This window comes from Quercus suber, unplaced genomic scaffold (assembly GCF_002906115.3).
Source record: "Quercus suber isolate HL8 unplaced genomic scaffold, Cork oak 2.0 scaffold_574, whole genome shotgun sequence".
NCBI classification, from domain to species: Eukaryota; Viridiplantae; Streptophyta; class Magnoliopsida; order Fagales; family Fagaceae; genus Quercus; species Quercus suber.
Genome location: NW_027070019.1, coordinates 10120 through 35777, shown reverse-complemented (window position 1 = coordinate 35777; position 25658 = coordinate 10120). Strand labels below are relative to the sequence as shown.

At 33.1% G+C, this 25658-nt stretch overlaps 1 protein-coding gene across 1 annotated transcript; it reads left to right on the top strand.

Moving 5' to 3' along the window:
- The first annotated feature begins 6900 nt into the window (after positions 1–6900).
- Positions 6901–11320, top strand: LOC112032755 (putative receptor-like protein kinase At3g47110). The gene is made up of 2 exons (XM_065764645.1): positions 6901–9892; positions 10965–11320. The coding sequence occupies exons 1-2, from the start codon at positions 6901–6903 to the stop codon at positions 11318–11320; spliced, it is 3348 nt and encodes a 1115-aa protein (XP_065620717.1).
- Positions 11321–25658: the final 14338 nt, after the last annotated feature.

Here is a 25658-nt window from a genome sequence, read left to right as displayed (position 1 = left end):
TGGATGATTCCCAACTTGCTTTTGTTAACAAATATTTCCCCGAAATGGTTCACAAAAGTGAAAATTGTTGTTTCAAATGATTATTCTTTCACTGTTATTGCCATGATTGATTCTGGTGCTGATAAGAATTGTATTCAGGAAGGAATGATTCCTCCCAAATATTTTGAAAAATCAACTGAAAAAATGGTTTCTGCTAATGGTTCCCAAATGAAGATTAAATATGAATTGAATGATGTTCATATTTGTCATAATGATGTTTGTTTTAATATTCCCTCTATTTTAGTCAAAAATATGACTGACAAAGTGATTCTTGGGTTGCCATTTATTAATGCTTTGTATCCTTTTCTTGTTGAACATGATGGAATTACCACTGATCCTTTTGGTCAGAAAGTAAAATTCAAATTTGCTTCAAAACTTGAAATTGATATTAATAATGCTTTAAAATTGTCTACTATCACCAATATTCCTGATATTCTTAATGATTTTCTGCAGGAATCTGATTCTGTTGCGAGGATAAGTACCACTAATAAGTGGATAATATAATATTTATATTTATACCACTAGTAAGTGGATTATTATGGTTCCCTCTTCATCCGAAAGGAAAAACAAGGGAAAGCTCCTGTACAGGACTATTCTCAAAATGAAGGGCTCCAACGGGAAGACCTTTTAAAATGCATGAAGGCGCATCTTCTGGGATAAAACCCAGTGGATCAACATCCCTTCAGGAATCTGTCCGGCAACGGTGACTTATTCCAGTGGTGATATGATGATTGCTTTACAAGAAGTCTTATCCAGATCCTTACAGTTTCATAATGGTGTCTATAGTGAATTACCAGATTCCATTAAATTTATTCTTGATAATCTCTATGCTGCTTTTACCCAAGACCAATATTCCTTGTTTGAAAAAACCCTCAAAGCTCTCGAAATCCACCTTGTTAACCTTACTGCTCAAAATGAGGCTTATACGGACCTCTATGCCAACCTTGTTTCCGAAACCAACCTTATTTCAGAAAATGATCTTGTTCCAGAAAATGCGACTCTTAGAGTTCGCCTTGTTAACTACATTAGTCAACTCTTTGGCAAAGAGGATATCCATTCAAAGGATAAAATGACTTTAATGGGCACTGATTTTGCTAGACTGAGTCTAAGACCCAATCTCAGCTACGAGGTGCTGTTGCCAACTTGCCTATAGACATACAATCTTGTATTCTAGACAGCAGGCTATGTTTGGATCTTTTGATCTATGGTTCACCTGTTTCAAGAAACTTGTTACAGCTGCTATTCCTGATCCTGATGAATTGGATGAAGGTGATAATGTATTCATCCAGTTAGAATGGGAAGAACATTTTGGAAGTACTCTTAGGGTGTATGAAAAGAAACACCCATTCCCTGGTCTTTGATTAATTACGATGATAGTCCATTCATTATTGATGGTCCATTTGCTGATACTCCTGAAGATGATATACTGATCATGACCCTAACTGGCTTTCTCATATGTTTGAATATGGCTTTATCAGGTTCTTAAAATTAACAAGCCATCATCAAGCCAGCCAGCTTCCACAAATAATTCAGGATGCTATTAAAAGATTTCCTAGTCCTCTGTCTCTATCAGATGCGGAGTACTTTGCCAAAATGGGAAAGAGATAACTGGATGAGTGTTCAGCCTTCGAAGCATCTTGTTCTCATAATACATGGACATACTCCACCAAGGACCATGGTTTGAAGGAAATTCCCATTTGTCCTTTAATAATCCTAATGCTCTGGCCGAATGTGGAGTAGTTATTTCAATAACCAGATTATTGAGGTGGCTCAAAGTTTATGGAAAAATTATCATTTCATTGGCAGTACTGATCGAATTTCTATTTTGGTCCCAGGCCATATGTTGATACTATTGCTCAGATGCGGATAACTAATCACTGTAATCCAAGGAGCCTACTCATCCCGGGAAAAGGCCAGTGTTTGAACCAATATTATATTGTGGATTCTGCAACAGATATGCTATTTACCATAACCATCCATGCAACTCTCCACAAGGCCCTTTGATCCATTTGATGGATACCCATCTGATGCTCCTTCTACTGATTAATTTTGTGATATCATTGCTTTCACTGATAAAGTTATTTTCTTGATACTTCCATTATCAAGAACTGTTTTAGTCAAGATTCTGCTGACTCCTTGCAGTTTATTGCTTCTCTATTTGTCTGGCCTGCACAATGGCTAAATGTTACAATATTCACGTGATCAGTTTATTGCTTCTCTATTTGTCTGGCCTGCACAATGGCTAAATGTTACAATATTCACGTGATCCTATTGTATTCTCCCATGCTCTTACTCTCATGCTCCTGTTCAAGCCATGCTTCCGACAAGAGTTGATGATTCATGTTCCTACTACTTTATGCATATATTCCCTCCTACTCCTACATGCTACAATAATGATTTGCTTGCTTTTTGTCACTTCCAAGTCAGAGGCATCTCCATCAAATTCCAAATTTGCTGATGACTTCAAGTCAAAAAAGTAAGAAAAATTACTGTTCACGGATTACTGTTCACGGATTACTGTTCATGGATTACTGTTCACAGATTACTGTTCATGGATTACTGTTCACGGACCACTGTTCACTTTTACTGTTCACTTTTACTGTTCACTTCGAATTTTGCCTATTTAAGGGGGATGTCCCTTAAGTTGAGGAGGAGCAATTTTAGAGAGAATTCTTCCTAGAGAGAGCTTTCTTCCTAGAAGCCTTCTTTGTGAGAGTTCTTTGCTACCTATTCTCCTACTATTACCTTGTTCACCTACTACCTTGTTCCTACAAACCTTGTAACTAGGACTAGTTCAAGCTTTGTAACTGTTGATCTATTCTGAGATCTTGTATTCACTACTACTACTGTAAGTGTTTAACTCTACTTTCAATAAAGAAGTATTTTCAGTTAACTCTATGTTCATTATGTTCATTATACTACTTGTTGCTACCGCCACCATGGACGGATTACCGCCATACTGGACGGTTCTAAATTGCTTTTGAATTATTTACTTTGAATTATTTTGTTATACTGCTTGGCTGGTTCTACTGCCTTATTTTGCTAACACTACTTTCAAGTTATATATTACTGTGCTTCCATTTCCATCTCTGTCTCTGTCTCTTCCCTTCAGCTGTGCGTAATATATATATTTATATATAATTTCATAAGATTTTGGGCATTTAATAATCAAGGAGGGGCCCTTTTTCCTTAGAGGATTTTTTTTTTTTTTTTGGGAGTGGGGCCTTAAGCCTAGGCCTTGAGCTGGCCCTGATTATAGTACTCATTGGCAATCTCACTTGGAAATCTATTGATGTCCTAAAATTCTACCCCTGTCAATACTTCCACCCCCGTCAATACTCATGTCCTAGGCTTAAGGCCAGCTCAATGAGTACTATAGTCAGGGCTAGCTCAAGGCTTAGGCTTAAGGCCCCACTACCAAAAAAAAAAAAAATCATCCAAGGAAAAAGGGCCCCTCCTTGATTATTAAAGGCCCAAAATCTTATGAAATTATATAATTATATATAAATATAATATATATATATATATATTAATGATTGTGCACTTATTTATTTATTTATTTATTAATGATACTAATGAAATCACAAATTTTAATTAGGCTTACAAATTAGCATGTTACCAATCATAAAAAAGTAAGGGTAGACTATATATTTGGTCCCTAATCTTTACGCTATTTTTTAATTTGTTTCCTGACTTTTCAAATGTATCAATTTTGTACCTAATCTTTTGGTATTATGTAAAAATGGTCTCTACTGTTAAGTGATTAATGAAAAATACTGACGTAGCTAACAACTAAAATAAAATATTTGTTTAATATCACATAAGACTGCCACCTGTCATGTCAACATTACCTAAACTTTTTCTTTCAAAATAAAAAATAAAAACGTCCAACTTAGTGAGTAAGCTCACGTTCAAACACGTGAGGCTCAAATTGGGATAAAATCCCTAATAATAGAAGAGGTTATTGATTTAGCTCTCACGGCAATGACACCGATGGTGAAGACTGGCGGCAAAACCCGACTTGACACTGATCTACTAGCGATGCAAACAGCTTTTCAAAAATGATTGTGCATATGAATGATTTTTTTGTAGCTGAGACATAGATGAGATCCAATGGAAAAAAAATAGAGAACTCCTCTCTTGAGATTCATCTCGATAGCAGGATCTGGGTATGGTTCACTGGTTTGCATTTGCATAAAATTTACCACATTTTTCTTGTAATTAATCAATTTGATGAGGACAAAGAGAATAAGAGAAAAGAACAAAAGGTAAAATGACTGCATTGTCAAGGGTGTCGGAGTCCAGATTCATGCCATGTGAAAGTTGTTTTTTATTTAGTTTAATTTAGTCCACGTGGAAAAATGATAGTGGTATAAAAATTATTTTTTAATTTTGGACGTTAGCCACATCAGTATTGTTCATCTATCACTTAACGGTAAAGATTATTTTGACACACTACTAAAATGTTAGGAACCAGATTGAAATACAATGTAAAGGTTAGAGACCAAACATATAATTTATCCACATAGTAATTTAAACATTTATTAATTAGATTGATAAAATTCATCAATGAAAGTCATTGTCATACCATATTGTGAATATTTTGTAGTGCTTTTTGCGCATTTTTCCTTTTCATTTCTATCAAGACTCCCAAAGTTCAAGACCAATAGAAACCTAATCCAATTAAAACCCTAAAATATAGCAAAACAATGTTGGAAATGTGTTAAATCATCAATTATAAATCAATCACCCCTAACAGTTTGATACTTTAATTTTTATAAACCTATCTCCCACAAAGGCACACACACCAAATAATATCTATCTATTTCTCTTAAAAACAAGATAGAAAATTAAAAATTAGATTACAACTTTACTTAACTATGAATTGTCATATATCCAAAATAAAGTTCTCTTTTTAATCATAATATATTTTTATTTCTTTTTATTAAAGTTATGGTTCAACTATGATATTCAATTCTCTATATGAAATTAACATTAATTTAGTTGATATTATTCATCAAATTATTATGTATTTAATGTATCAAATTAACCTTTTTTTAGGGTGATCAAATTAACCTTGATTTGATTAGTATTAAATAATTTTGTTTAATTAATATTTACATATTAAATGTCACACATAAATTTTTCGCATTAGGCCTCAAATTATGTCGGGCCACCCTGTCTATAGTTCAAATTTAATGGACATCATTTGTAAATTTACCTATTAAAAGTAGAAAAATGGAAAATGAGGGATGGACCTAGGATTTTAAACTAGCGAAGGCCGGAGTATAAAGGGGGGGGGGGACTCTAAATAGGCATCTATATAGTATTAAAAAAATATATAAATACTAGAAATTATTATTTTTAAATACATTAAGATGCAATCATTTACCAATAAAGACAAAAAACAAAAACAAAATAATGTTTTTTTTTTAACACTAGGCTCGCTAGGATTTTTTTATTATTTTTTATTGAAATTAGAGCATTCACAGTATTGATGCTAAAAATTTTAGCTTTTAGCACCTCAAAAAACTACTTTATCTATTTTACCGCCTCGCTTTACAATACATCCAATATCAACAAAAAAAAAATGTATCACTTCATCTAAAATAATATAAACAACTCATTAAAATAATAAAGGAAGAGAGAGAATTTGAGTTTTTTAATTGAAGGAAGAGATATTATCTTAATAAAATATCGTATTTTATTTTTAACAACTTACTATAGTCAGTATTTATATTAGTCTACTGTAGTTGAAACAAATTTAGCTTTAACTTCTATAATAACACATGATTTTTTTGGTTCTTTAGTGATAAAATAGTTTTTTTTTTTTTTGGCTAAAATACAATCACCATTGTGAATGTTTTTATTGTTTTTGTTAAGTTTTTGGATTAGATAGTTGCTATTTGAGTCATTGGCAACTATAGAGCATAAACTTCCTTATGAGATTGCAAATCAGTTCTATAGTTGATTTAACAGACCATGTTTTACGTTTTCAGTTTATAAAAGCACACAACATGTGTAACCAAGGGAGTCAATACTGTACCGGTAGCTGTACCGGTTTGGTTAGCGGTACGATATATTCCGGATACCGGTCAATACCGGTGTACCGTTTTGGGTTTACCGCTATTTTTTATATTTATGAATAAATAAATAAATAAATATATATATATATATATATGTATGAATGTGTGTGTGTGTATATATTATAATAAATATAAAAGTTTACCATAAAACATTTCCTCAATTTAGAACTAATTATTCATGATTTTAGACTTTAGTATCAATTAAAAGAAAAAATAAAAAACACAATATAAAAAATAAAAAGCTTAAAAGTTACCATTGCATGCTAAGAAAACAAATAATACTAATAAGTTAATACAAATAAGTTACCATTCTGCCCTAATAAAAATTCAAAAATTGCAAAACAAAAACAAAAACAAAAACAAAAAAACTTTTTTTTTTTTGTACCGGCCGGTACGCCCGGTATTGCCTGAAATTGGCCGGTATGCCCAGTATTTTTTCCGGTACGAAATAAGAGGGTTACATGTACCAGTATGCTTGCCGGTACGGTATATACCGACCGGTACAGTACGGAATCGACTCCTTTGCGTGTAACACACTATAAGCAATTATTCATAATTTGTCAATAAAGTTGAGGTTGGCCAAGACTTTTAAGGCAATAAATTATTTTATGTTCACACATATGATTGAATTCCCCTACCACACGATGTGAGCACCACCCACCAACAGGAATCGAATCGTCACCTATAAATTACACTCAAGCAGTCTTTCTTGCACACTCAAACCTTCTTCTCTGTGTCTCCCTTGCACACTAGTCAAGTCATGTTGCTAATAGAAATGCCATCCATTCTCTTGCTTCTGCTCTTGGCTTTTCTCTTTGTGCAGCCATGCATACCTCACATGTCCCAATCTTCCAACAACTTTACTGATCAATCAGCTCTTATTGCCTTCAAATCTAAAATCACTTTTGCTCCAAACGATACTGCCTTCACTGCTGCTGGTAACTGGTCAACAACAACAAACTTCTGTGAGTGGTTTGGGGTCTCTTGCAGTCGACGCAGACAAAGAGTCACCGCCTTGAACCTTTCCTACGTGGGTCTCCACGGCACCATTTCCCCTCATATTGCCAACCTCTCCTTCCTAGTCTCACTTCATCTTTCTAACAACAGCTTCTATGGTTTTCTGCCTCATGAGATAAGTCATCTACACCGCTTGAGGGTACTTAACTTATCATTCAACCTATTGGAAGGTAGTATCCCTCCAACCATACATAATTGCCAGAAGCTTGAATATTTATCTCTTCATAACAACAAGTTGAGTGGTGGCATACCTAAGGAGTTGGGCATGTTACCTATGCTTCGTGAATTACGCCTTAAATCTAACAGTCTTATGGGTGCAATTCCATGGTCCCTCGGCAATATGTCGTCATTAAAGATATTGGATTTGCAAATTAATAACCTCACTGGTACATTCCCTCGTGACATCTTTAACTTGTCTTTTATAACGGCTATTGCTATTTCATATAATCACATCTCAGGAACTCTTCCGATGAATCTTTGCAAGCATTGTCCTAATCTTCAAGGACTGTATATTTCCTACAACGAATTCAGCGGTAAGCTTCCCTCACAGTTTAATCACTGTAGAGACCTTTTAATCTTATCTCTGTCACACAATAAGTTTGTTGGAAGTATTCCAAAAGATTTTGGGAGTTCAGGAAAGCTTGAAATTCTTGCTCTTGCAGCGAACAACTTCACTGGAAATATACCTCCAACCACAAGCAACCTGTCCATGTTACAAGTGTTTTCCATTAGCTTCAACAAAATTAAAGGTAACATTCCAAGTGGCTTATGGCATCTCCCAAATCTGAATTTTTTGCATCTTGGCGAGAATGATCTCACCGGAACAATACCCCAAAGTATTTTCAACATTACCTCTCTAAAACAGCTCGACTTGACGGGAAATTCTTTGTCTGGAGATCTTCCATTAGATACTAAGATCTCTTGCCCCAATCTTGAAACTCTGAATCTTAATTCCAACAAATTCAGTGGTCATATCCCATCATATCTTTCAAACTGTTCCAACCTCATCCAAGTAGATTTTTCTTCAAATTTACTCTCTGGGCCAATACCCAGAAGTCTTGGAAACTTGAAATTTTTCGAAAGACTTACTCTGGCTGATAATCAGCTAACTGGGGAGCCTGGAGATCCAGAGCATAGTTTCCTTACATCTCTAGCTAGTTGCAGATTTTTGGAGACGATATCCATATCTCTCAATCCCTTGAATATTACAATCCCGGATGCCATTGGAAACCTTTCAGTTTCACTTAAATACTTTTATGCAGGTGGATGCCAAATAAAGGGTCAAATTCCAATGGGAATGGGTTCCTTTAAAAACTTGAACGCGATTGAATTGACGAGTAATAGTTTGACAGGAAAAATACCGTCATCACTTGGGGGATTGGAGAGCTTGCAAAGATTGCGTCTTGGCGACAACAAGATTGAAGGATTCATTCCAAAACAACTTTGTAAATTAAAGAATTTGGGAGAATTGGTTCTCTCAAATAATAGCCTCTTTGGATCCATCCCAAATTGCATTGGAAACCTCAATCTTTTGCAAACATTATACCTGAGTCATAACAGGCTAACATCATCAATCCCATTGAGTTTGTGGAGTCTTAAAAATCTAATATTCTTGGATTTATCAATGAATTCCCTTGTTGGATCATTGTCTCCAAACATGACAAAATTGATTGTTATTGTAGACATGGACTTGTCTCATAACCAAATTATTGGAAACATTCCGAGTATCATTGGTACTTTTGAAAGCCTTAGTTATCTAAATATGTCAATAAACTCATTCCAAGGAGACATTCCACAATCCTTCGGACAATTGAAAGGATTGGAAATACTAGATCTCTCATACAATAATCTCTCTGGTGCAATTCCCAACTCTCTTGATGCACTTCCATATCTCAACTATTTGAATTTGTCATTCAATGACTTATCAGGAGAAATTCCATCTGGTGGACCTTTTGCAAACTTCACAAGGAAGTCATTTTTAGGTAACAAAGCACTTTGTGGGAATCCAATTTTTGGAGTTCCACCTTGCACAAGTTCGAGTTCTCAAGGATTAAAGGAGAAGCAACTTTTGCTCAAATATATTGTACCTGTCATTGCATCATTTATAATCTTTGCATCACTTGTCATTATGCTGAGAAGACATCCAAGATGTAACATACATATTCTAGGTTTACCTATCACTTTGCCTTCTATGGATTATCGAATGATATCATATCATGAGCTTTGTTGTGGGACAAACAACTTCTGTGAAAGCAACTTGCTTGGAACTGGAGGTTTTGGTTCTGTGTACAAAGGGACACTATTTGATGGGACTATTGTTGCTGTCAAAGTTTTAAATCTGCAATTAGAGGGTGCTTTCAAAAGTTTTGATGTTGAATGCATGGTGTTAAGGGCAATCCGACATAGGAATCTAGTTAAAGTTATAAGTACATGCTCCAACACAGAGTTTAGAGCTTTGGTGCTGCAATTCATGTCAAATGGTAGCCTTGAAAAGTGGTTATACTCTCACAACTATTGCTTGAATCTTGTTCAAAGAGTAAGCATTATGGTTGATGTTGCATTAGCATTGGATTATCTCCATAATGGTCAATCAGAACCAGTGGTTCATTGTGATTTGAAGCCAAATAATATCCTCCTGGATGAAGACATGGTTGCACATGTGGGTGACTTTGGCATTGCAAAGATTTTGGTTGAAAATAAAGACGTAACACAAACCAAAACCCTTGGTACTATTGGCTACATCGCACCAGGTATACTAATTCACCTCTACTTATTTAATTACTAGGCTAATTTCATGAATAACCTTAACAGTGGCTATTTGCAGGAAAAACAATGTGTTATGTGTGCCAGTTTTCACTAGCTCAAATTTGTAGTTGCATTAAATTCATAGGAATATACACTATACTCAAATTATTTGTTTTATGAGCCATGCTGACTAGTTCTTGGTACTATTGGCTACATCGCACCAGGTATACTAATTCACCTCTACTTATTTAATTACTAGGCTAATTTCATGAATAACCTTAACAGTGGCTATTTGCAGGAAAAACAATGTGTTATGTGTGCCAGTTTTCACTAGCTCAAATTTGTAGTTGCATTAAATTCATAGGAATATACACTATACTCAAATTATTTGTTTTATGAGCCATGCTGACTAGTGAAATACGAATTAATTAAATAGGATCGAGATAGTGTGAGTTTCAGTATTGGACTAGTTAAAACAATCATAATACTTGTTTGGCTTGCCTTAAGCCCACTTGTAGCTCATTTTATAGCTGTTGACTATATACTAATGCACTTTTGGTATAGTTTATTTTTAAAATTTTTTCTTTCTTTTCAAATCTGTTTATTTGAAAATGCTTTACATAGAGAAAATGGAAGTTAAAAAAAAAAAAAAAATTAAATTGTACTTTGAAAATGTGTGGTTTGAGACCACTTTACCAAATAGTCACTCACTTGTCCTAAAATTGATTAAAAAAAACTTCAACTATGGTGACAAGCCTCCAAGTTAATATAAATCATTCAATGTCTAACTTAAACAGAGACACAAAGTAAGCCTGATGATTACTCCAAAATCCAAATAACAAAGATAAACCATTAGGACATACTAGGACCACCAATAATAATAATGAACTATAAAAAATAGGAAAAAAGAAGAAGGAATCTAGTATATATGGATACGTTAAACACATTTTTTTTTTTAAATGTATAAACGTGTGTTTGTAATATTGGTGTATTAAAAGGACATAATTGTAAAGTGGTTTTTTTTTCAAGCATGTGGATCACTAACTTAAAACTTCTTGACAAATGTGAGCATGACAGAGTATGGTTTCGAAGGGAGAGTGTCCACCAAAAGTGACATTTATAGCTATGGGATAATATTATTGGAGATGATCACGAGAAAAAAGCCCACCGATAATATGTTTGTTGGAGAACTTGCTAGGAGGCAATGGATTTTATCACTACCTTACAAAATGGAAGACGTGGATGATGGTTTACTTAGGATAGAAGATGGAAGGGATGTAACTTTCATGCAAACTATTCTGTCATCTATCTTTGAATTAGGCTTGAGGTGCTCTGAAGAATTACCAGATCAAAGACTTGACATCAAAGACGTGTTGGCCAAGGTTAACAAAATCAAATTGGCACTTCTTGGAAACAGAAATAGGGGTATTTGATATCTAAGTTATTGCTAAAGTTCCTTGTGTGTGCTCACATAGTTACGTTGTAAAGCAAGCTTTCATGTTTGTCTTCTTTATATTATATATATATATATATATATATTTGTCTTTTGTATAATTTTGATATGAACAGGGTTTATTCTCCATCCAACCCATCATTATGTGGTGATTAATAAATCTATTTAGTTGTATTAAATCATATGGCTCATTTTGTTTTAAATAATAAACACTATCCTTCGTTTGTTTTCTTTTTGATCTATGTGTTGATAGCCAACACGCATTTCATTCTTATAATCTAATCTAGTGGATAAGTTGTTTTAGGTTTTAAAGAGAAGAATCAAAACCCATATTGTGTGTTAAGCCACATGTACACTTGGACGGTCATTCGAATCGCCATGTAATGACTCCATTGTTTTCGAGAAATTTTCCTATTGTTTTGGAAATAAACTCCATCCGACATGCAAATAATTCTTATAATCTAATCTAGTGAATAAGTAGTTTTAGGTTGGAAAGAGATGAATCAGAACTCACATCTTGTGTCAAGCCACATAGTGCTACTGGGTTTAGTTTGATACTGTTTGTAATTACTGGAGGAAAGTGCTAGCCACATATGTGCTTATATCCTAAAAGGACAAAGTCATGTTATAATTGGAGCTTCTCACAATCACTTATAAACCTAAATTTCGCCTAATAAACATCATGTGTGAGACTCAACACACACCTAAATAATCTAATATAATCAAATCATGAGCATATTAATCATGCCCACATAAAATACTCAAAGAGCCTTAGTCACTGTTAACTAAAGAATTGAAAACATTATTGGAAATTTGGCTCATCACTTCACACTAGGACTTTCACATGATTGTCTACTTGATCATTGGATTTTTTATTTGAACAATTCTGCAAATTAGATTTGTAAGAAATTAAATCTTATATTAGTATTACCGTTAAAAATCGCTGAATTTAATCATATAATGTATACATGGTAGAATGGACATTTCCAAAGTATTGATCATGTGATTAAATAGCTTTTAGGGAAAATACTAGTAGAATATTTGATTCATCACAAATCTAATATGTATAGAGTTACTTGTTCAAATAAAAAGTCTAATAATTAAATTTACATTCATGTTGAGGTTGAATGATAGTTTTAAATTTTATGTATTGCTGCATTTTAACATGTAGTGCAAAACCGAAACAGGCTATTATTATTACTAGTATGTAGCCCCGTGCTACCGCGCGAGAATAGATATATTATTAATCATGAGTTTATTCATGTTTAAAAGGAGTCTAAATTCATCTTATTAACCAGAAAATTTCATTAACAAAACTTAGCAATATATATAATTTACATAGAAAGATGAACCTTGGTGACAATGTTTATCCAAAAGATCTATTCACGCTTTTGAATCTTCAATCTCTATTGGTGATTGAAATTTTCGTAGCTTAAAAAAGGCCTGCAAAAAGTATCATCCATCGGTCCACAGCAATACTTTCTTCATTGTTATAGGTGTCAAACCTAAACAAAAAGCCAAATATAAGGATAGTGAATTTTAGGCATAATGTGCATTTAATCACATATTAGCAATTTATAACAAATGTAAAGATGCAAACTTTGTAAGTGAATAGTAAACAAAACTCAGTGTCAGAACCAAGAAGAAAGTACTTTAATCTGAAACTCAGTGTAAATGTAAAGATGCAAACTTTGTAAGCAATTTATAACAAAGATGCAAACTCTAGCTTTGCTATCTTTTTGGAAATTATGCAATGTACCCAAACCAAGTTCTTATCACCGATATTAATCTCTTTGGTTTTCACGTTTGACTGCAAAATCAAGAAAAAACTTAATTAGCACAATAACTTACTTGACCCAATACATAGAAGTGGTTTTAATGAGAATGAGCCCACATACATTTATCTTTTTGGAAATTATGCAATGTACCCAAACCAAGTACTTATCACCGATATTAATCTCTTTGGTTTTCACGTTTGACTGCAAAATCAAGAAAAAACTTAATTAACACAGTAACTCACTTGACCCGATACATAAAAGTGGTTTTAATGAGAATGAGCTCACATACATTTAGCCACATGATGCAAAATTCAATTTTAGATTCTAGACACATGACACAAAATTAGAACTCTAATTAGGAATTCTAATTTGGTGTATACACGTAGCACACAATTAGAATTCTAATTTGGAATTTAATTTCACACTCTCTCTGCTTCACCTATTATTATATATATAGATTATTATTTTTTGAAATCAGACATAATTTTATTTTGTTGTCATATGAAAGTTGTGCTAATTCTTAGTGGACAAATAAAAGTAAAAAACTTAGAGCATTAACATTTGAGGATGCAAAAAAAGTTTTTTTTTTTTTTTTGCTGAATAAAAAAAAAAATCTTATTTTACACCCTCAAAACCTATTTAATCTACTATTCTATCTCATTTTATAACTTTATATATATATATATATATATATATTTTTTTTAGAGCTATGCTAGCGCCATAAGAAGTGGCACAACTTGTACCACAACTTGCTAGTAAAGAAGTGACTCCACATGAACCCACCATTACCTCTTTACTACCCACAACTCATCATGTGGCCGATTTGTGACACAAGTTGTTTCACTTTACGTGGCACAAGCATTATTTTTATTTTTATTTTTTTCCAATTTGCTACTGCCTACCGGAGAGTCTTCCTCTCCTCTCCATGCTCCCAGCAAGGCAACAACCAAACCCATCCATACCACAAGCCTAGTGACCAAATCCATCCCTACCAAAATCCACTAAATCTATCTATATACCAAAATCAACAAGAATCCAGACCCAAAATAAAACATAGCAAAATCCCAACAAACCCATTCCAAAATCACCCAAAACCAACAAAAAAAAAAAATTACAACAAACCCAAATCAGATAACCCAAAACCACCGAACCTATCGCTGCCGCACCACCACAACAAACCTAGCACCGCCAACAACCACCTACAACTAATTCAAAAGCCAAGCCAACAACTGTCGTATTACCATCAAAACCCAAGCCAAAATACCCAATCTCCACACCGATTCAACTGATTCAACCCAAGCCACCACATCCACGCCTGTAGCAACCCACAACCATCAAGAAAGCCATCGATTTAAACCCATTGAAATCGCCGCTACATACCCATGCCGCCCGATTTAAACCCACCAATTTCAACCCAAGCCACCACACCCACGCCGCCCGCCACCAATTCAAGCCCCAACACCGAAACCAAAGCGCAACACCACCAAAACCACCGAGAGAAACCCAAGCCCCAGGCACCGATTCAAACCTCAGCCACCGAAATCTATGCCCAGTACCACCAAATCCACCGAGAGAGAGAGAGAAAAAGAAACAGAGAAGAGAGAGTGAGAAGAGAGACAAAGACAAGAGAGAGAGAGAGAGAGAGAGAGAGTGTGTGAGGAGATTTTATAAGAACCAACTATTTACAGGTCGTAAAAATTTATAAAAACCCATACCTTGATGGGGCATCTTTTTTGAGGTTTTGGTTCTAAAATAGCAACTGTGGTATTTAGTGTTTACACGTAGTGCTCTTATAAGAGCATTCGCACCAGTGTATGTAAAATCATGTAAAATAGAAAAAGAAGTTGTTTTTATACATTTTGCCTCAAAACTACACTACATCAGTCCTTCTAAAAATGTCTAAAATCGTGTATATCTATACACGAGCTACAGTAACCGTGTAAATTTACACGGTTACTGTAGCTCGTGTATAGATTATTTTATTAATTTCTTTTGCTCCTTTTTTTTCTCTCTCTTCTCCGGGCTCAACAACCTCAGTAACTTCACCACTTCTCATCTTCTTCTTTTTCCTCAGATACACACAAACACACTCACACACAAACACATCCACACACAGCTCCGATCAACACAGAGATTCACTTGCTCAAAAAAAAAAAAAAAAAAAACACGAGATACACAAACACACCCACACACAAGCAAACCCATACAGACAAATAACAAAGATACTGATCGGAGCTTGACTGGAACGATCGGAGCTCGTTGATGGAGCGGAGCGTAGATCGGAGATGTGGCGTTTGGTGGATCGGAGCGGAGATCGGAGCAGAGCGTGGATCAAAGCGAAGCGTAGATCGGAGCAGAGATCGGAGATGTGGCGTTTGGTGGATCGGATCGGAGCGGAGCAGAGATATGGCGTTTTGTGATTTGGAAGAGGAAGGCCAGAGAGATGGGGAGAGAGAGAGAGTGAGAGAGTGAGAAATCAGAAAATGGGTATAAAGAGAGAGAGGGCGCGTATTTAAGAGAGTTGGTTGGTGAGAAATAATAAAAAAAATAGAGTATAATGTATATTTTATTGGAATAACTTGTAAAATAGATGAATTGATGTAGGTGTTTTGTAAAAGTGAATGTGTAAAATAGAAAAAGTATGTTTTTAGTGTAAAAATAGATGTGTAAAATACACATGCTGATGTGAATGCTCAAATTCTTTCAAAAGAAAGAAAAAGCGGTAATTAGTTGGTTGAGAGCTACATGACTACTACGTATCACTAGCGCAACTCTACACAATGCGTGAGAATATATAAATATTATAAAATAAGGTATAATATATATAAAAGTAACAATTATTTCAAGTATTATTTATTTAAAAAATATTTCTACAACTATTTTTTATCTTTTTATCTCTACAAATATATAGTTTATTTTTGTATTTTTGATTAATATATTTTTTAAGGTGAATTATATTCTTCTAACTTCTGTTGTAGGGTATTATATTTGCCTAATATACTACTAAATTTTATAAGTTTCAAATTTATTATTCAAATTTATTATCTCTTAAAAATAAGAAGATTATCATAATAATAAAAATTATTATAAAATTACAATGTTATCTTAACCAAAATTATAATGAAAACAAAGGGAGACAAAAAGGATAGAATTTATAATAATTTATTACACAAACAATTGGTAGGTATATTCAAATTCATAGCCTTGTAAATTGTGTTTTAATATAAACTCAAATTCCTATTTCCCAAAAAACTAAATATTATCGTTCTAATCTCGAAAAATAAAAACTAAATATTAACCCAAACCAAAATTCAACCAAAATTATAAAAGGGAGAGGGAAGACTTTGTGATGAGAAATTAAAAAAATATAATACCAAAACACATGTTTTTTGTAATAAAAAAAACCATCAATCTTAATCACAATTATCAGAAAGACAAAAATCTACACACACACACACACACACACAAGGGTACCCACAATTTTTTTATAGGAAAAATATGGATTTTTTTATTTTTTTGATAGAAAGGAAAAATATGGATTGAATATGAGAATTTGTATTGAATCTATACAAAATAAAATAGGAAAAAGAAGAGTCAAAGTATAAAAAATAGAAAAAGATCAAGAAATTGTAACAATAAAGTAGAGACTAGAGAGTAATGGGGAGATAAAGAGGCAAAAAAGGAGAGGAAAGCTTAGATGAAGTGTGTGGGAGGAAACTTAGTCTCAAACCCTAAGAAAGAATTGTCCTCTTCGGAAATGGCGTTAAGCCTTAATTCTCAAGGTTTTGCTCTGTAGTAGTGGTACACTCATGTCTTAGGCTCAGGCTTATAAGGCATGAGTGAGAGGCGTCTCTCCCCGATGTGAGATTGAGCAAAACCTTGAGGATTAAAGCTCAACGCCATTTCCGAAGATGACAATTCCTTCTTGGGCTCTAAGACTAAGTTTCCTCTCACAAAGTGTAATAGTAAAAATGGACTAATAATTAGAATTTCCAATCATATAAAAGTTTAAAATTATTTACTTCAAAACAATATTGATAAAGATGATAGTTTGGGGGAAAAATAGTGTCCTTTGGACCTCAATAATTCCACACTTAAACACATATACTTTGCGGCAACTGTCCTGTGTGGCAAATTATGATTGATTATATCATTGTTATTGATTCCGTTCCGTTCCGGCCGGAACGGCCGGAATTTTTCGTACCGGTATGCAAACCGGTACCGGAATACTCACGTTCCACCTCGGCTCAAATTCCGGGTCATTCCGGCCATTCCGGTCAATTCCGGCTAATTCCGGCCGAGATGCAAATTCCGGCCGGTACCGGATTTGGCCTATTATTAAAAAAAAAAAAAAAAATGGTAAAGGTCCAATGGGTGTTGGTAGTTCTTGGGAGTTCTTTTGATGATGAATTTGATCATTCTCTCATGGATGATGATGAGGAGGATGAGTAAATCTTGTATTTTTTTATATTTAGTTATTGTCTTGTAAATCTTCTTATTGTATGATGTTATATTGATATTTAAGACTTAAGAGTTAAGACTAAATGATTTGTATTATTTGATATTTAGTTATTTATTTATTAGAATTGACAATTTTATGTTCAACAAGGATATATATAAATTATTTTTTAAGAACCCCGAAACACCCTGAAACGGTACGCCGAAATCGGCCGGTACCGAAATATTCCATTCCACTGGACAAACCGAAACGGGGTCCGAAACGGTATTAATAACAATGGATTATATGTCACTATCACTGATCACATGTACCCAAACTTTTTTTTTTCTAACACTCACCATTTTTTACCTAAAAAAATTAAGGCAATGTCTAAGTTTGTAATTTGTACATGGTACTAGCATTATTGTTAACCTAAAATCTACAAAAGGATCCAAAATTGGGTACTAAATCCGAGTCCAAGTTTTTTACTCGAATTTCAAAAAAAAAAAAATTATGAAAAGACTGAAAACTTCATTAAGAAAACAAAAACATTACATCATAGTGAAGAGCTTGTTTTAAGAAACAAGAATTTTCTTCAATCTAAACTAAAAAATCTACAATACCAAGAGCATGTTTAGCTAAAAGATGTACTACTCTATTACCTTGTCTACACACCCAAGAAAACATAACAGAACGAAAATCATAAGAAGTCGCCCACATACCGTAGATAATAGAAGGCACTGAAGTAGGGGAGGGTAAGAGCACGATAAACAGTGAGTGAATCAGCCTCCAAGATAAGGTTGTGAATACCAACATACTTAGCCAATTGATGGCCAGCTTCAAAAGCTTTTGCCTCCACCTCCAAAGCACCCAACGGAGCACAAATCTTCTTGCTTAAAGGCTGCTACTACCAACCCCTTATCATCCCGAATAATGACTCCCACACCTGCTTCCTTCTGAGCCAAGAAGACAGCACCATCTACGTTTACTTTATACAAAGAACCCGCAGGAGGCACCCAAGCAGCAGGTAATTCCGAAGACTGCTGAGGAGAGACCACATTAGCTTCCTGATACTCGTACAAATATCTCTTAGTGCATTGCAATTTGGTCGCTCTTGCCTGGAAATTGGAGGCTTTGATCCGCATTGCCTGTTGGCTTTACCATATGCTATATAGGACTGACCGTGTTGGGTACCACAATGATTGGAGCCAAGCAGAGTAAGCCCACGCGTGCCTCAAAAGGATGTAAACAACGGCGGTTTTCGCTTTTCACCAATTTAATCAGAGTTTTATCCTCAATACATGCCCCTAATTTGTATCTTACGGTATATTTGTAGATTGAAGGAAAGTGATGTAGAAAATAATTATAATTATTTTTATATTTAAATACTTAATAAGAAGACAATTAAATCCACATTACTTTTACAATTTTAATGATAAGTACAAAGAAGTGTTCGTATGTAAAAATAAAAATAAAAATAAAAATAAAAAACTTTTTATTTGGTAATAATGACAGAAAAAACAAAAGGAAATATCAAATTGTCAAATCATTTTCATGAGATATTTTCTCGTATATTTTCCTTTCAATTTATTATAGCATATGCTTGATATAATTTATTATAATATTTTTTTTAGAGAGTTTTAACATATGGTCGATGAGAGTTATTTATTATCAGACTAAAATACCAATTAATTTTTTATATAAAATTGAACCTTAAATCACTTATTTAATCATCAAAAATTTAGCGGTTGAACTATTACATAAATAAACACTTATTTTCTTTTTCTATACTTATTTTATCCCCTTCTTTTTTGGGTTTTATTTCTAAGAGAAGCTACTATATACTTATTTTACCTTAAAGCAATTTCACTCAAATAAAAACAAAATATAGTACTAGTTAAGGAACGGCAATGTTTCGGATGACTAGTGCCTTCTCTCCTATATGAAGTTAGGAAAATTTACGTGTGAGAAGCGGAACAGGTCGAGGTGGAGCGTGATGGAGACATTTGCCATTCTTAATGACGTGCCTCCAATACTAATGAGAGATCTAGAGAGGATAAGGATAGAGGGAGTGGTAGCAATAAAAGCGTTGAAGACAAAGATAAATGTTTTAAGGGATGATGATAGAATATCTAAAAATTAAATTCTAAGTATGATATTATGGAAAAATATCAAATTATATATAAATAATTTAAATATTACTAACACAACCTGGATTCAAAAAAACATGCAAGAAATGGAAAAAAAAAATGAATAGAATGAAATTAAGTAATTTTTTTTGGATATTTAAAATAAATAAATAAATATGAATGGAATGTAAGTAACCTCATTTGAGAGTAACATAGAAGGAAATGAATAGAATTATTTTATGACAATATTATTATTAGAACCCTATTTTAAATTAAATGACTGAATATATTGGGGTATTTAGGGAGTTTTAATAATAACAAAAATCATTAAATAAAATTTCATTTCATCCAATTCTTGAGAGAAATAAAAATTTGAGGTTTTGAGAGAATAGAGAGGAATTAGTGATCCCTCATACCCATTCTATTTCATCCCACTTAAACTCTAAAATAAGAAAATTAATTTTACATTCTCTCCATTAGAACTCCCAAACAAGGAAAGGGAAAAAAATATTCTAAAATTATTCATTTCATTCCTTTCATTTTTATCTTCCCAAATAAGCTATAAAGAATTAAAGATATAATTGGAAACCTAGGTCATCACTTTACATTTAGACCTTGGCGTGAGTGTCAATTTGATCATTGGATTTTCGATTTGAACAATTAACACTTCCGTACGTTAGAATTTTAACAAATTAAACCTTATATTAGTATTTACCATTAAAATTCAAGAAATGTAACCATGTAATGTATACATGGTAAAAAAGGCATTTCAAATGTGTTGATCATGTGATTAAATCCTTGTCTTTAAGAAGAAAAATTCTGATAGAATATTTAATTTATCACAAATCTAATACATATAGGTTAATTATTAAAAAAAAAGTATAAATATTAAATTTATATTCATGTTAATGTTCTTCTCAATAAAAAAAATTCATGTTAAAGTCTAATGGTGCTATTTGTTTGTGTTTTTTTTTTTTTAATGATAAGCTTAATGTCTTGCTCCGTTCAAGTTGAATAACATGTAATGCAAATCAGGAAAGTAATTCCAATAGAGACATTTAATGTTTAAAACGTTAAATCCCTCCACCCTCAACTATTGAATTATAAATAAATACATGCAGTGCGAAACTGAAATAGACTCTTCATTGTCTCATATGAAAGCTCTTCTCATTCACAGTAGATAAAGAAAATTGGTAAAAATTAAAATTTAATAGTTCTTTCAAAAGAAAGAAGGCAAGGAATGTAGTTTTTTTTTTTTTTTTTTTTTTAGAAGAGAAAAACTTTTTTATTGAAAACTTTTTTCTAAGAGTATGTTAAAGTATATTTGTACTTTAAAAAAGTAAGAAAAAATGAAATTTTAAAAAATTGTACATAAAAACTAAAAAACAAAAAGCTAACTTAAAAATTAGTCTCAAACACGCACACCAAACGGACATGTCAACATATCATGTTAGCCTGTCCATTTTATTTGAAATGAGAGTTATATTACACTTGAACATTTTGATTTTAATCACCTGTTATATTTTCTTTATTATTGAATGCATAGCACTTGGTACCAAAATTAAAAATATTCACAACATTCTTATTGTTCCAATTAACAAATGTCTCCCTCTTATATGTTGAAAATAAACCAACGCTCTAGCTTTGACCNTCAAAAACTAAAACATACAAAATCCCAACAAACCCATTCCAAAATCACCCAAAACAACAAAAAAAAAAAATTACAACAAACCCAAATCAGATAACCCAAAACCACCGAACCTTCGCTGCCGCACCACCACAACAAACCCAGCCCGCCAACAACCACCTACAACTATTCAAAACCAAGCCAACAACCGTCGTATTGCCATCAAAACCCAAGCCAAAATACCCAATCTCCACACCGATTCAACTGATTCAACCCAAGCCACCACATCCACGCCTGCAGCAACCCACAACCATCAAGAAAGCCATCGATTTAAACCCATTGAAATCGCCGCTACATACCCATGCCGCCCGATTTAAACCCACCAATTTCAACCCAAGCCACCACACCCACGCCGCCCGCCACCGATTCAAGCCCCAACCCCGAAACCAAAGCCCAACACCACCAAAACCACCGAGAGAAACCCAAGCCCCAGGCACCGATTCAAACCTCAGCCACCGAAATCTATGCCCAGTACCACCAAATCCACCGAGAGAGAGAGAAAAAGAAACAGAGAAGAGAGAGTGAGAAGAGAGACAAAGACAAGGGAGAGAGAGAGAGAGAGTGAGGAGATTTTATAAGAACCAACTATTTACAGGTCGTAAAATTTTATAAAAACCCATACCTTGATGGAGCATCTTTTTTGAGGTTTTGGTTCTAAAATAGCAACTGTAATGTTTGGTGTTTACACGTAGTGCTCTTATAATTCTTTCAAAAGAAAGAAAAAGCGGTAATTAGTTGGTTGAGAGCTACATGACTACTACGTATCACGAGCACAAAATTACACAATGCAGGAGAATATATAAATATTATAAAATAAGATATAATATATATAAAAAATAATAATTACTTCAAGTAGTATTTATTTAAAAAAAAATATTTTTATAATTATTTTTTACTTTTTTTTCTCTACAAATATATAGTTTATTTTTATATTTTTTATTAATATATTTTTTTAAGGTGAACTATATTCTTCTAACTTTTGTTGTAGGGTATTATATTTACCTAATATACAACTAAATTTTATAAGTTTCAAATTTATTATTCAAATTTATTATCTCTTAAAAATAAGAAGATTATCATAATAATAAAAATTATTATAAAATTACAATATTATCTTAACCAAAATTATAATGAAAACAAAGGGAGAAAAAAAGGATAGAATTTATAATAATTTATTACACAAACAGTTGGTAGGTATATTCAAATTCATAGCCTTGTAAATTGTGTTTTAATATAAACTCAAATTCCAATTTCCCAAAAAAACTAAATATTATCGTTCTAATCTCGAAAAATAAAAACTAAATATTAACCCAAACCAAAATTCAACCAAAATTATAAAAGAGAGAGGGAAGACTTTGTGATGAGAAATTAAAAAAATATAATACCAAAACACATGTTTTTTGTAATAAAAAAAGCAATCAACCTCAATCAATTATCAGAAAGACAAAAATCTACACACATACACACACACACACACAGAGGGTACCCACAATTTTTTTATAGGAAAAATATGGATTTTTTTTTTTTTAATAAAAAGGAAAAATATGGATTGAATATGAGAATCTGTATTGAATCTATACAAAATAAAATAGGAAAAAGAAGAGTCAAAGTATAAAAAAGAGAAAAAGATCAAGAAATTGTAACAATAAAGTAGAGACTAGAGAGTAATGGGGAGATAAAGAGACAAAAAACGAGAGGAAAGCTTAGATGAAGTGTGTGGGAGGAAACTTAGTCTCAAACCCTAAAAAAGAATTGTCCTCTTCGGAAATGGCATTGAGTCTTAATTCTCAAGGTTTTGCTCTGTAGTAGTGGTACACTCATGTCTTAAGCTCAGGCTTATAAGGCATGAGTGAGAGGCGTCTCTACCCAACGTGGGATTGAGCAAAACCTTGAGGATTAAAGCTCAAAGCCATTTCCGAATATGACAATTCCTTCTTGGGCTCTAAGACTAAGTTTCCCCCCCACAAAGTGTAATAGTAAATATGGACTAATAATTAGAATTTCCAATCATATAAAAGTTTAAAATTATTTACTTCAAAACAATATTGATAAAGATGATAGTTTGGGGAAAAATAGTGTCCTTTGGACCTCAATAATTCCACACTTAAACACATATACTTTGCGGCAACTATCCTGTGTGGCAAATTATGATTGATTATATGTCACTATCACTAATCACATGTACCCAAACTTTTTTTTTCTAACACTCACCATTTTTTACCTAAAAAAAAATTAAGGCAATGTCTGAGTTTGTAATTTGTACATGGTACTAGCATTATTGTTAACCTAAAATCTACAAAAGGATCCAAAATTGGGTACTAAATCCGAGTCCAAGTTTTTTACTCGAATTTCCAAAAAAAAAAAAAATTATGGAAAGACTAAAAACTTCGTTAAGAAAACTTTTTGATGATGAATTTGATCATTCTCTCATGGATGATGATGAGGAGGATGAGTAAATCTTGTATTTTTTTATATTTAGTTATTGTCTTGTAAATCTTCTTATTGTATGATGTTATATTGATATTTAAGACTTAAGAGTTAAGACTAAATGATTTGTATTATTTGATATTTAGTTATTTATTTATTAGAATTGACAATTTTATGTTCAACAAGGATATATATAAATTATTTTTTAAGAACCCCGAAACACCCTGAAACGGTACGCCGAAATCGGCCGGTACCGAAATATTCCATTCCACTGGACAAACCGAAACGGGGTCCGAAACGGTATTAATAACAATGGATTATATGTCACTATCACTGATCACATGTACCCAAACTTTTTTTTTTCTAACACTCACCATTTTTTACCTAAAAAAATTAAGGCAATGTCTAAGTTTGTAATTTGTACATGGTACTAGCATTATTGTTAACCTAAAATCTACAAAAGGATCCAAAATTGGGTACTAAATCCGAGTCCAAGTTTTTTACTCGAATTTCCAAAAAAAAAAAAAATTATGAAAAGACTAAAAACTTCATTAAGAAAACAAAAACATTACATCACAGTGAAGAGCTTGTTTTAAGAAACAAGAATTTTCTTCAATCTAAACTAAAAAATCTACAATACCAAGAGCAAGTTTAGCTAAAAGATGTACTACTCTATTACCTTGTCTACACACCCAAGAAAACATAACAGAACGAAAATCATAAGAAGTCGCCCACATACCGTAGATAATAGAAGGCACTGAAGTAGGGGAGGGTAAGAGCACGATAAACAGTGAGTGAATCAGCCTCCAAGATAAGGTTGTGAATACCTAACATACTTAGCCAATTGATGGCCAGCTTCAAAAGCTTTTGCCTCCACCTCCAAAGCACCCAACGGAGCACAAATCTTCTTGCTTAAAGGCTGCTACTACCAACCCCTTATCATCCCGAATAATGACTCCCACACCTGCTTCCTTCTGAGCCAAGAAGACAGCACCATCTACGTTTACTTTATACAAAGAACCCGCAGGAGGCACCCAAGCAGCAGGTAATTCCGAAGACTGCTGAGGAGAGACCACATTAGCTTCCTGATACTCGTACAAATATCTCTTAGTGCATTGCAATTTGGTCGCTCTTGCCTGGAAATTGGAGGCTTTGATCCGCATTGCCTGTTGGCTTTACCAAATGCTATATAGGACTGACCGTGTTGGGTACCACAATGATTGGAGCCAAGCAGAATAAGCCCACGCGTGCCTCAAAAGGATGTAAACAACGGCGGTTTTCGCTTTTCACCAATTTAAGCAGAGTTTTATCCTCAATACATGCCCCTAATTTGTATCTTACGGTATATTTGTAGATTGAAGGAAAGTGATGTAGAAAATAATTATAATTATTTTTATATTTAAATACTTAATAAGAAGACAATTAAATCCACATTACTTTTACAATTTTAATGATAAGTACAAAGAAGTGTTCGTATGTAAAAATAAAAATAAAAATAAAAATAAAAAACTTTTTATTTGGTAATAATGACAGAAAAAACAAAAGGAAATATCAAATTGTCAAATCATTTTCATGAGATATTTTCTCGTATATTTTCCTTTCAATTTATTATAGCATATGCTTGATATAATTTATTATAATATTTTTTTTAGAGAGTTTTAACATATGGTCGATGAGAGTTATTTATTATCAGACTAAAATACCAATTAATTTTTTATATAAAATTGAACCTTAAATCACTTATTTAATCATCAAAAATTTTAGCGGTTGAACTATTACATAAATAAACACTTATTTTCTTTTTCTATACTTATTTTATCCCCTTCTTTTTTGGGTTTTATTTCTAAGAGAAGCTACTA

Excerpts from the sequence above, each read along its gene's own strand:
- LOC112032755 (XM_065764645.1), top strand. The coding sequence starts at position 6,901 with ATGCCATCCATTCTCTTGCTTCTGCTCTTGGCTTTTCTCTTTGTGCAG. Across the intron at positions 9,893-10,964 it reads TATTGGCTACATCGCACCAG|AGTATGGTTTCGAAGGGAGA; the intron begins GTATACTAATTC and ends TGAGCATGACAG.